The sequence below is a fragment of the Vipera berus genome (genome assembly GCF_964194415.1).
Source record: "Vipera berus genome assembly, chromosome: 1".
Classification (NCBI taxonomy): domain Eukaryota; kingdom Metazoa; phylum Chordata; class Lepidosauria; order Squamata; family Viperidae; genus Vipera; species Vipera berus.
In genome coordinates this window covers 66917429-66930193 of record NC_138202.1, presented here as the reverse complement: position 1 = coordinate 66930193, position 12765 = coordinate 66917429, and the positions used below count along the sequence as shown (strand labels likewise).

Sequence of the window (12765 nt, the reverse complement as noted above, 5' to 3'; positions counted from 1 at the left end):
CACATTATAAAGTTTCCATTATTTCCCAATACAGAATCATGAATTAAAATTTTGCCATTTTTATGTGAAACTTAAAACTTGCTGCCTGTTGAAATATTTATTGTACCTTTGGAAATTATCCAAACCTGGTAATATTTACTTTACTACAATGCTAGAAATTGTGCTAGCATTACTAGATCTATTTATCCTGCAATTCACTGAATCTGAGACAATTTGAATGAATCTCTTTGTTCATATCTGATTGCATTGAGATTCTTGCCAAATTCATAAGTTAGCATAGAAGGTTGTCCTTTAATTCATCTAAGTCACAATTACATGCAAAGGACAAAAGTTTCAGTGAGGAAATTAATACAGTTGCAGATCAGCTGTTGATAGACATAAATTAATGCCAGTGTGTGGGGGGGAGGGGGTTATTAGTCCTTTAAATTGATTAACACAATCGTAACTTCTTAAAGCAGAAAAGAAATTCAGTTTCTGCAGAGCTGAAAGTCTGGGAAGAAAAGTCATTTTATTGCCCTAAATTCAGATATGTAGAATAATTTCAGCCATATGGGTTCATGTATTAATTTGGAGAAACGCAAAGCAATAAAGGAGAATGTAAACTCTAACATTATTTTGTAAGATTGTCATCTGAACTATCCATTTTAAGGGCTGGCTCAGCCTTTGAGGAACATACTGAAGGCCTTATCACAAGAGGGGAGGGAATAAAGAGATTGTACACCTAAAATGAAAAAAAATGATCTTTCAGGAATGAAGTATCTAGGAAGTCTCAATGTCATGGTTTCTTAAGCACCCACATTGCAATCAATCGCCTTGCCTCCATGTGCATTTTAACAGACGATTGGTATAACTGAAAGAAAAAATGAATGTGGGTGCTTAAGAAACCATGAAATTGATTATGAGATCAGCATAAGGAGACAGAAGCCCTTCCACAGATATCAACCTGAAATGGTAACTTTACTAACCATTTGGCTTGGTCTCTGCAAAGCCTTTCCATACCCTGTGAAGGCCCAAACACTTCTTTGATAAGGAGTGACAATGGGAGGCATACTAGAATGTGTATGATGCAGATGTGAACCTCAATCCAGTTATGCCACCCCAGGAATGTCCATGGACTGCCTAAAGCAACAGATTTTTTCTGAGGAATGAACAATGGTACGTAATTTTTAAAGTGACTTAATTTTTTTTTGATAAGTTGCTAAAAATCAGAAGCATAAGGCCCTAATTTTTTTGTAGCAGAGAAGCAGAGCACAAGTTCATTATATTATTTTCTTCATATACTTTAATACTTTTTAAATATTCATATTACTCCACTAATCATAGTCCTCAGGAACACAATAACCTTCCATATCAACTCTCCATGGCTTATTCATAAAACAAACCAGCTCCACCATCTTATTTAACTGCATTGTGACTGCTTGTTCTTGCAAAGTATAGCTTTGCCCTTCCTCAATATTCCAGAGTTGATTTTTGTAGCCCAGCTGATGTACAGTGGAAAACATTTTTGGCCAATGTCTTTTTCAGACCTTTCCCATCATGCTCTTTGGGCTCATTTTTGCTGGTGGGGAGGACGATAGCCAGATGTTCTGTGCTCTTTCCAATCATACTCATCATGGCTTTCCCTAAAAACCAAAACAGAAAATTTAGCCAGCGTTGACCAAAAGGTGGCTATGCCAATCAGGAGAGTTGGGAACTGCAAGCAAAGTAACCAAGTTTTGACATATGAGACAGACATATGAAGGTATTTTCCAACAACTTCCCTTTTCAATTCACCCCTTCTTCTCCTCACAGTGCTTACCTGGGAGATTCCCCATTTCTTGGGAGAATCATTTTAATGCTACAGGAGGCTGCTACCCTAAAGAGAATTCCTCATAGGATCCAAGAGCTAGGGTTTGTATCTTTAACACTATACTTTTTTTAAAAAAAAATCCCATTTATATCCCGCCCTTCTCCGAAGACTCAGGGCGGCTTACAATCTAAGCACAAATCAATGTGCTTAGCAATAGCCTTCATTCTATGTAGATGCCTGCTTATTAGGGCTTTCGGGGGGCCCCAAGCGGCATTATTACAAAGTCAGCTTATTGCCCCCAACAATCTGGGTCCTCATTTTACCTACCTCGGAAGGATGGAAGGCTGAGTCAACCTTGAGCCTGGTGGGATGCGAACCTGCACTAATTGCAGGCAGCTGGTGTTACTTAAGGAGGCATTAGCCCACTGCTCCACCAAGGCTGTTGCAATTATGCTGATTCATTTATGATATCTTCAGTTCAAGAGCTTTGTTTCAGTCTTTCTGTTTCCTAAAGAAATAGCAAGGGAAGCTGTGTTTTACCCAATGACAACTTTGCCCGTTACCTGAAGCAGCGCTGGCAATAGAGGTCATCATCACAGCTGTGGCAGCGCACAGTGGCGTCTTCATTGCAGATACAGCACCAGGGTAATTCTTCCTCATCACTGTCCGGTGTTTTGGTAGGCCCAATTAGATGTTTAGCAGCAACTGAAGCTTGTGCCTAACGGAGGAGATACAATAATGCAACCACGTTATGAAAAATCCATAATAAGAGTTCCTGCTTGTTTTAAAAGATAGGTGTGGAAATAGGCATCACTGTCGTAATTCCATACATTTCCTCTAAATCTATTCATCAGTGAAACCCAAAATGTATCTCTGAAGTAGCTATTTGTGTAACGTTAGTGGGAATTTTGCATGATGTTCTAATTTCACATTTTATTCCATTCAAAAACAAATGCACTATGGATCTGGAGACCAAAAAAAAAAATATCGGATGGTAGGATGGAGAAAGATGAGCAGGGCGCTTAGAGGGTATAGGCTAAGAACCCAAAATCAGAGGCAAGAACAACTGAGAGTTCAGGAACTCTGCTTTCTAAAGCTATGTTTACCTACTCAGAGGTAATCTAGCCAAATGCTGTGTAAGATTGCAGCCTAAAGTATTTCAACTGTATGATAAGCAAATACCCAAACTTGATAACTTAAGACTGGAAAAACAATGAGCGTTCTGAGCCAGGATGCCTTGGTTCAAGGCTGGCATCTCTCTACATAGCCTCCCTCCAATGAAGTTGTAGGATTACTAGAATACCTGTAATAATTCTTTGGATAACTGAAATGTACCAGTTTTTAATGCCTGGAAATACAAAAATGTATTCTCGTTCACTTTCCCTTGCTTATGTGAAAATCAACTCTACTGTCCCAAGCCTGGATGGCTGCTGGCAATTAAGAAACTACCCAGCCCTTTACAAAATGATGGATAAGTATAAAGCTTGGGGCAAGTTGGCCCTGGAGAAACCATTTGTCTTTCAGTTTCAGAATAAGAACCACAGGTGTTTGCTCTTTGGCCTAGCATCTGGAGACAGTTGATAATCCTAAAGAAACACAATTTGAGGGATCTGACTAATTTTTGTTGGCCCTTAGCTGCAGTCCTGAAGATGCTAGCTTCACAATGCTATGCACGTATGTATCTAGGGGTGTTGCTCACCTTGGTTTTCTCAGTGGAATGCGACTGCACAGTTGCAGACTGATTTGGGGAAATATTGAAACCACTTGCTTCATCCAGAGCTGCCTCCTCAGTAAGCTGGTAACAAAAAAATAGCATATATCTTATTATTTATATCTAAATAATAAACTTATTTATTAAATTTATTTGCCATTCATCCCTCTTTCAAGTAACAAGTACTCTCAGAGGCTGCTTCCTTCTACTCTTAATTTTCAGTGTAGCAAGTTACCATCTAAATAAGCACTGAGTTTCTAATCCTTACTTAGCTGCAAAACCTATAAAGCAAAGTTTTATCTTCTGAACCCACTTAGAAGGTTAAAAAGGTTAATACATGGGAAAAATCAAGCTTGGGTGTGAAGTAAAAGATTATCAGATTAACCCTGCAGCTGTAAGATACCTGTTTCAAAACTCTCTGGATGGCTTCCTCCTCTTCTTCATCACTATTGGGGAGTTTGTAATCATCCAAAGTAACTGTTGAAGAAAGAAAAATAAAACTGAAGATGTAATCATGATTTCATAAAGGTAGCTTTTTGCTATTTCATGTTACTGCAAACATCCATGCTGTACAACATACTGTCTTGCCTTCCATAAATTCTCCCATACATTAATTTAGGCCTTCCATAAATTATTCCCATTGCGGTGGGATTAATTTGACCCTTAATCTTTGAAGTCCTTATAAAGCAGAAGAGAGGATAAGTGACAGCCCAACGTCTATCACTTCTGATCTGGAAGGTCCTGAAAGATCCACAAGTAATCTCCATTCCATCATCTGATAAACAAGCAATATTCTTTGGTCTCTCAAGGCAGCCAGTAGGCCATCCTCCTCATCTTTGTTCTCCTTGGTCCTTTTCTCAAAAATACATCCGTTTCTCCTCAGTAATTGATCTGTTCTCCTTCAGCCTCAAATGTGCTTTGTTAAGTTTGCTTTCTGGGAGGATTCAGGAGTTGTCTATCACTTCTGACACCCCCTTCTCAAAGCCAGTGTGATTTCTAAAGCATCAGAGGGTTGTCTTTTTCCACTGCCAGTGCTAATCCAACTTATTAATGCTGGCAGCTCACTGTACGTGTGTCATTCACAGCACTTTATCTGCAATATAACAATTCATTATTATGTATTAATTAAAAAAAAACCTTCATAAACTGATTTCTACATATTAGTTTCTACTAAAAGAAAAAGGCCAGCCTTAGTTATTTTTAGTTCCTTGGCTTCATGAGAGATAAGAGGCTAGTGTGCTGCTGATATGCCAGTGGGACAATCATACAGGCAATACTACCAGTAGCGGTTAATATTGAAGTGAGGTTGTTTTAAGAGAAGTATACTTGAGATGTAAAAATGGATAAACTTTGAAGTGGCAGGGGCCTCTACAAAACCTCCTGTGAAGGATTAACCCAATATCAGAACCTCCCATTTGAAAGTCGTATGTAGACATATCCTATAGACCAGGGGTGTAAAACTGCCAGCCCGCAGGCCGGATGCCTTACCGGGAAGCCACACCCACCCCATTGCTGGCAATGGCGAAAAAGCTCTGATACGTTGCGCGACGTCACATGACATCGCGAGTTTGACATGTCTGCTATAGACAATAACAGCAGTGAACCAATCAGTTGTGCCACAATGGTTAGGCTGATATTTCATCAGGATAAGTGCAGAAATCACAACCGAGATTTTGAAAAGCAAAAACAAAAGGACTCAAAGGCCCATCAGCTGCTCAGCAGTGCCATATGCTGGTGCCAGGCTTGGAGAAAGAAACCCCATGAATGTACCCTGTTCGTCTAGCCCGCTGGAACAAAGACAGCCTTGGTTTCACAGCTTTGCTTGTGGGAAAAAAACCACAAAGTATTCTTGTTAACATCTCTTCCTACCTATCAACACCTATTAATTGCTTGCTTTTAAAAGAATCAAAATCCTAGCACCAGGAAATAGAAGTTCTTCTGAGAACTATGACTTGGATATTTTCCCATTACCCAACCAAGATTGGTTTCGAATAAACTAAAGTCTTCCTCAGCTGATGTGAATATTGCTTGCTCCATACCGGTCTCAGGATCTTTGCCTTTTAAAACTGCCAGTCGCTTGGCCACTTCCAAAATCTTCTCCTCTCTGGTGTTTTCCTCCCTGAGTTCAGCAGCGGCCTGTGCCAATAGTTTAGTTTTCTCCTCCTCCAATTGCCTAAGAGACAGATCTGAGATGCCTGCGGTACCATCTGTTTGATTTAAATCGTTCCAATTCTGTGTCCTCACTTCTGAAACAGCAAAAACCTAGAGTGAATTCACAGCTGCACCACAATCACTCAGTCATTACAATAATTTGCCAAAAAATAAAACACGTCACAGCCTTAACACCCTTGGTCAAGAACAGCAGTGGGGGGAGCACTTTGTTGTATGAGATTTCAGGACCTACTTGCTTCCATTTCTACATCAAAAATAAGAATCCACGTTAAGGCTAAAGAGAAACCTTGAGATGTAATTGTGAAGCCTCCACTCTCATCAATGGTGACTTCTTCGGCCATCTGGTTCAGCAAGTCATTTGACTGCTCAACCTGGGTCTTGCTGCTGGAGACCTGGTGTACCTGACCAAAGCAAGAGAAGTATAGGAAATTACATGTAATTAAATGAAATGAAATACAGTTAAAATAACGACTCCCCCTATATTAATGATTTTCCTTTCTGTCCCATTTAAACATTGCAATCTGGAGGCAAATTGAAATGGCCAGGTAATTTTCAATCATTTTCTCTGGCTAGAAAAAACTCTGGAAAAGGTCTGTTTTTAAGCAACGGTAGCTTACGGGTCTGGGGGCTGCAGATGGAAGTGTTCTGCCTTGCAAGGCTGCCAAACGGTCCTCCATCTCTTGGGCTGTCGGAACGGGTCTTCCAGAGTCAGATTTCAGGGCCGCCAGCCTAGATTCTATCTCCCCCTGGGATGGAATAGACTCTGCACAATTTAAAAGCAGATTTATTTGCTAATAGTGACCGAAAGAAGCATAAAATTATTTCTATACATAAAAAAACAATGGCAAAATGGCACATTTTAAAATGCAGAAACTGGCAGTGTCGATTCAGGGTTATGGAACTATCAATACCGGCCTCACCACGCACCCATCAAAAATCATCTCGGTTAAATAGCAAGTTGCTCAGAAAAGGGCACCTAATCTTTTTTTCCATGAACAGAAAAATTACTGCACTGTTCTCTCCACTCCCCCTGCACTGATGATGCTACTCAGCCCAGTAATAAAACATCTGCAGAACAAAATGCAAACTTTAAACAATAGCAAGAACCCAACATTAAGCACTTCTAGACCAAAATTTAAGGGGTGGGGGGTGGGGGGAAAGGAAGAAATATATGTATCTATTCTAACATGATCAGTGTTAATCTACTATGGAAACAAAAACTGAGGAATTGGTGTTCACGTTGCCTTCTTTTAGAAACTGTTTCCAGAGCGTAAGTAAGACAGCTTCTCTGTTTGCATGTGTAAACCGAACATCAAGAATTTTCTTCTTGAACTCTGATTTATGGTCTACCTGCGGCAGACCCCAGCGTGAAAATATGAGCAACTCACTAGGCCTTGCTGCCTTCTTGAGCCTCTCCAGTCTGTCCATTAGAATCTTATCCTCTTTGGATAGCCCTCGATATCTGGAGTCGGTCTGACTCTGAGATTTCACCAAGCCTTTCCGAGGGCTCTGCATCTGGTTCTGCTTGGCTTCAAGAGCTGCAATCCGCCTGCAAAAAGAAGTCCTGTGTCAATTAACAGGATTACCAGAAATGCTTCTCTAAGACTTGATTCACGCACACACACACACACAGAGAGACACACACACACACAAACACACACTCTCACATACACAGAGATTAATTACTGGGGTGACAAATTACTGGGGTGAGCCTTGCAAGACATAAAAACAGAGAGATGTTTGCCAAATTCATTCATGTTTCACTGAAATAAAACAGCATTGACTCAGCAAGCAACCTACAAACACATGTGAATGGATCAGTCCTTACAGACAGGAATAACAATAGCAATAGCACTTAGAATTATATACCGCTCCATAATGCTTTACAGACACTTTGAGAGTTTACAAGGTCGGCAAATTGCCTCCAACATTCTAGGTCCTCGTTTTTATCGACCTGAGTCAACCTTGAGCTGGTCAGGATCAAACTCCTTACTGTGGGCAGAGTTAGCCTGCAATACTGCATTCTAATCACTGTTCCACCATATCACCATGAAAGTTCAGAAGGAAGATTGTATCAGGATTTGGCAATCACTTCTGCTACCCTCATTTTCCTGGATGTATAGATTGGCCAAAGTTAAAAATTTTACTCTTAAGCTGAAATCTCTTAGTTGCTAAACTCTGCTCCACTGCCATTAGAAGCCAATGGGCTTAACCTTGTTTGGTTCCTTCAGTTAAGCATTCGTAACAGATTCATTCCAGGTGACATCACAAATAGTGATTTTAATGCACATTTTTTCAGTATCACAATATTAAACTGTCATACATATCCTAGATATATGGTCCTCAGTGTATGCATATTATTCTTAGTTTTTCATATTATTGTCAATGTTTGTATCACTAGTGCTTGCTTCTTGATCAGGGGTTCTTGGATATTTTTTTTAAACTAACAAGATATTTAGTGAGAAAAGTCCTACTCTAGTTATTTTGAGAAAGGAATTACATTTTTTGAATTGTTAACATAAGGAATTTAAATCCCGCAACAAATAAAGGAATTTAACAAATAGCTATTAAATGGCTAAGGCCACTGGTGATTCATCATCACACACATGTACACTTTGCTTTACAAATATATAAAGATCATGAATCAAAACTAATTTTCTGATTATTGGAACTCACTTCTTATAGTTCTCTGGTGGAGACCATCTAGCTGAATTTGACTTAGATGGTCCGCTGAAAAGAAAAATAAGAATGTCATAAAATAGAGGCTAAAACTGCTACATTATAAAACGTATAAACCTATTTGGGACTAATTACCAGTGTTTTTGACTGAATCTGTCCCTCTAACACTTGGAAATCAGATTATGTGCAAAATAAATACATTAATAACCATTTGTACAATACATTAGTATTATATATAGCACAACCCAATCTACATTCAACAACCCCATCTACATTCCTTATGCGACACACAGTCAGGCACCTCAAGCATCATGAGATTTGATAGATTTTATGCAAACCCTCCCCTTCATGGATTACTGCCTTGTCATGGCAAAGGGGCTTGCGTAATTCAATGAAGCTATGAGCTATGTGCAGAGCTACCCAAGACGGACAGGTCATAGCAGAGAGTTCTGACAAAACGTGATCCACTGGAGAAGGAAGTGGCAACCCACTCCAGTACCTTTGCCATGAAAACCCTATGGACAGTACCAAAAGGCAAAAAGATATGATGCTGGAAGATGAGCCCCTCAGGTTGGAAGGCGTCCAATATGCTACTGGAGAAGAGCAGAGGGCTAGTATTAGTAGCACCAGAAAAAATGACCTAATGAGAAGGAAGGACTCACTGGAGAAGAGCCTAATGCTGGGAAAGATTGAGGACAATAGAAGAAGGAGACGACAGAGAATGAAGATGGTAGAGGACAAGGAGGCCTGGAGAAATGTTGTCCATGGGGTCGCGATGGGTCGGACATGACTTCGCAACTAACAACAACAACAAATGCAAACCCTCCAAAATAAGGGAGAAACCCTGGAGCAATAAGCATCTGAACTTAATGCCAGAATTCATTGTCCAGAAAAAACGTTTAGCTTTGTAGAGTAAGGAATACGGTAGTACATTTCCTAAACGATTGTGTGGATTGCAGTTAATACACTGAATGCTAAAGTGGCAACTCGCTGTTGATTGAGCTCTCTAATTTTGTCAATCCATCACTTGGATGAGAATTCAGTTCCGTCCTTACCTTGTTAACTCTCCATGACACTGCTTGCAAACCTTCTGCTGAGTGTCCCCACAACGAGGAACAATGGCACTGAATCCTAGGCAGCTTGAGCAAAATCCTCGACCACAACCCTTGCAACCATTCTGAGAAGGGGGGAGAAAAAAAATCAATGGAGAAAAGCACTCTTAAGCAGACTGCCGCAGGACGACTGGGAAGGTTCCTTCTTATATAAGATTCATCCAGGGAGATACTTCCATACTGTGGTGGTTACTGGTACAGGGCCTAGCTTGGTTATCTGGGGAGAGTTGGATCCTCTTTGGCCTGAGAAAGTGAACAAGGTCCTCAGGACTGATAGGACCTTGTGTTACATTCATGTCACTCCTGGCTGGTTAAGGCCTCCTGGGGAAGAAAGAGTGGGTCTTTGTGCCTGAGCCAGGGACCCTGGGCATGGGCTAGGGCTCATTTCCTGGTTGTGTGGGTGATTGGCTAGATCAGACATGTCAAACCCGTGACATCATGTGACATCACGCAACCTATCAGGACGGTTTTGCCATTGCTGGCAATGGGGTGGGTGTGGCTTCCGGATGATGCGGCTGGCCAGTGGGCCAGCAGTTTGACCCCTGGGCTAGATTATGCCCGACTGCTATATGTTTTACTTTTATTTTTTATATTGTATATTTTATGTATTTTATTTTGATTTATTGTAAATTGCCTAGACCAGGGGTCAGCTACCTGAAACAGTGAAAGAGCCACTCGGAACCGGTTCCCTCACAAAAGGAAAAACTGGGAGCCGCAAAAAATGTGTGCACATGCGCGTACATGCGCGCATGCGCAGAACAGGGTTTGACTGAAGAGTGGAGCCAAGGCAAGATATGCACCTACCCTGCATATTTGAATTGATTGGTTGAACCTTTTTAGTCCCACTTTTTTTGGGGGGGGGACTGCACATGGCAGAGGACTGGGAGCCACATGCGGCTCTGGAGCCGCGGGTTGCAGACCTGTGGCCTAGACCAAGGGTAGGCAACCTTGGCTCTTTTATGACTCGTGGACTTCAACTCCCAGAATTCTGGGAGTTGAAGTCCATGAGTCATAAAAGAGCCAAGGTTGCCTACCCCTGGCCTAGACCATGTAAAAGTGAGATGGACAGCTAGAATGAATACATGCATGCATGCATGCATGCATGAATGAACGAACGAGCAAGCAAGCAAGCGTGAAACTGAGTTCTCTTGCTGTAGAAAGCCAATATGAAAACAAGGCTTTTCCTCCAGGTCCCTTCAAAGCACACATCTGACATGCAAGAGCAATGGAATATAACACCTGTGTACTATATCATTTATTTTATTCTGTTTATATCCTGCTATTTTTTAAAACAACTAATGGCAAGAAATATTGAAACAATTAACAAGCAAAACAAGCAAGCAGCTATACAAACAATAAACAAAAAGAAGGAAAAACAAAAGAGCTTAGGTGTCACAGCATACACTATAGTGATAATTAGCTAATCAAAATTCCCCAAGACTTACACATTTTTGGGCAGAAGTCTTTTCATATTTTCCTTAGGAAGATGTTGGTGTCATATGCTATTATTTAAATTATTTCCCCCACCCCATTGGTGAGTTCTTACCCAGTTTTAAGATGGATAAAACATCATCAGTGATGCACTGGCAGATAAAACATAGTATTTACTGAAGAACTTCTTAAAAGCAGTAATGGGCTTTAAAACGCTTCTCAAAACCTAAGTTATTTTAAAAAGATGACATGCATCACACATTTTTCCCTGTGAATATTTTAGCATTAATGTATGAGTTTACCATTGTATTTCATATATCTTATTTAATTCATTTCTTAAGGAGAATATGTGAATTCTCTATTCACTGTGCATCAAAGTAGACAGATCACTTTTTAAAGTGAAACCAGAACCATCTTTTGGGAAAAATCCCTTATTGGTTATTTTATTATAGAAAAACAAAACAATCCAACAACTGAACCTGAAAGGCAGAGACTTGCTTAGCATCCATCATTTATTTATTTATTCAAATTTGTTACAGTTGTCCAACTCCAACAGACTCTGGGCAGTATATAGAACCAAAAAGATCCATAAAAACCAATAAAATGTAAAAGATTAAAATAACTAAATATTAAAATATCTAAAACTGATTACAGGAACCAAAAGAAGCATGAATCTGAAGCATGAGCATAAAATCTGAGAGAATTCTACATTTTTACATTTTACTGTATGAGATTGCATTTCTCTCAACACAGATTTACCACGTTCAGTTTTTGGAAGTGCTGAAGAAAAACTTGCCTGTTTCTTGAAGACAGTAAACTTTGATGCACAGCCATAACACCTGTTATCCATGATGCTAGCTGAGTTGGTTCTTAAGAGTTTTCACAAAAAATACCAGTGGGGACGTGATTCTATTTTGTCTGCAAGCAGCTATCCCATGGTTCCCTTTTCAGAGATAGAACAAAGAATAAGAGTGAAATATAAAATGCTGATAATGATTCAATGAAAACATGATCTACTAAAGATGTGACACTGGTAATTGCTTTCGTAATAAAAAAAATTCTTACTATACATTTGATTTCCTAATAACAATTAAAATCATAAAGAAAAAACAAAAAATCAAAGATTAGGCTTTCCCAATCCAGTATCTTTCAAAAGTGTTAATCCTAATTTCGCTAATTCTTAACTAGAACAATTCCTTTAATTCATTTTATCTTTACAACGTTCAGAAGCAGACCCATAGCAGATCATCATAGTCTCTTCCAAAAATATGTTGTTCACAAAAGAATAAAACAGCACAAACTTTATTAAAAGGAAAAAAGACACTAGTCAACATTTATGACCATTACATTAACTGTTTTGAAAAGATACATGTTTACTGTTGAATTCCCCCCCCCTTTTTCGTTTCTTCATTGACTGCCATGGTGAATTAGGGTAACAAATCAGCAGTCTCCCCTATAACCAACTTTTCAAACCTGTCACCCCTAAAGATGCAGCCAAATTCCCACCGTGTCCAGCTGGGTATGGAAAACTACAATCACACTGGGAATTATCAGAGTTGGGGTACAACACAACAGCTGAACTGGGAAGGTTACCCCAAAATCCCTACGGCAAAGATTAAGGCAACTTTATGAAAGGAAAGGTAATCTAGACTGATAATCTGATAGTTTAATTAATCCAACAGGCTATTTCTGCCTTTTTCAAAGTCTGGCTACTGCTCCTTTTACCGCAAGTGACGGCAAGCGTGTACTTACAGCTCTCCTACGACCCTGGGGGTCTAAACGGGTGACAGCCAATACAATACAGTACCGTTCTGTGACTACATTTCCTAGAGACTCTTCTCCGCCCACTATCCCTGACGCAGCGCTTGCTG

The 12765-nt window shown here is 39.9% G+C and overlaps 1 protein-coding gene across 2 annotated transcripts; it reads right to left on the bottom strand.

The window, feature by feature from the left end:
• Positions 1-1259: 1259 nt before the first annotated feature.
• Positions 1260-12749, bottom strand: ZFYVE19 (zinc finger FYVE-type containing 19). Of its 2 annotated transcripts, none has more exons than XM_081317330.1 (12): positions 12647-12749; positions 11691-11837; positions 9407-9528; positions 8349-8402; positions 7061-7221; positions 6290-6435; positions 5959-6073; positions 5540-5746; positions 3904-3977; positions 3489-3584; positions 2353-2507; positions 1260-1622 (listed from the first exon to the last, which is right to left on the bottom strand). In XM_081317330.1, the coding sequence occupies exons 2-12, from the start codon at positions 11742-11744 to the stop codon at positions 1550-1552; spliced, it is 1257 nt and encodes a 418-aa protein (XP_081173456.1). In that variant the 5' UTR covers positions 11745-11837; positions 12647-12749; the 3' UTR covers positions 1260-1549. The 2 variants fall into 2 exon arrangements, with proteins under 2 accessions (XP_081173456.1, XP_081173457.1); XM_081317331.1 differs by having other exon boundaries at positions 12702-12720.
• Between the last annotated feature and the right edge of the window lie 16 nt (positions 12750-12765).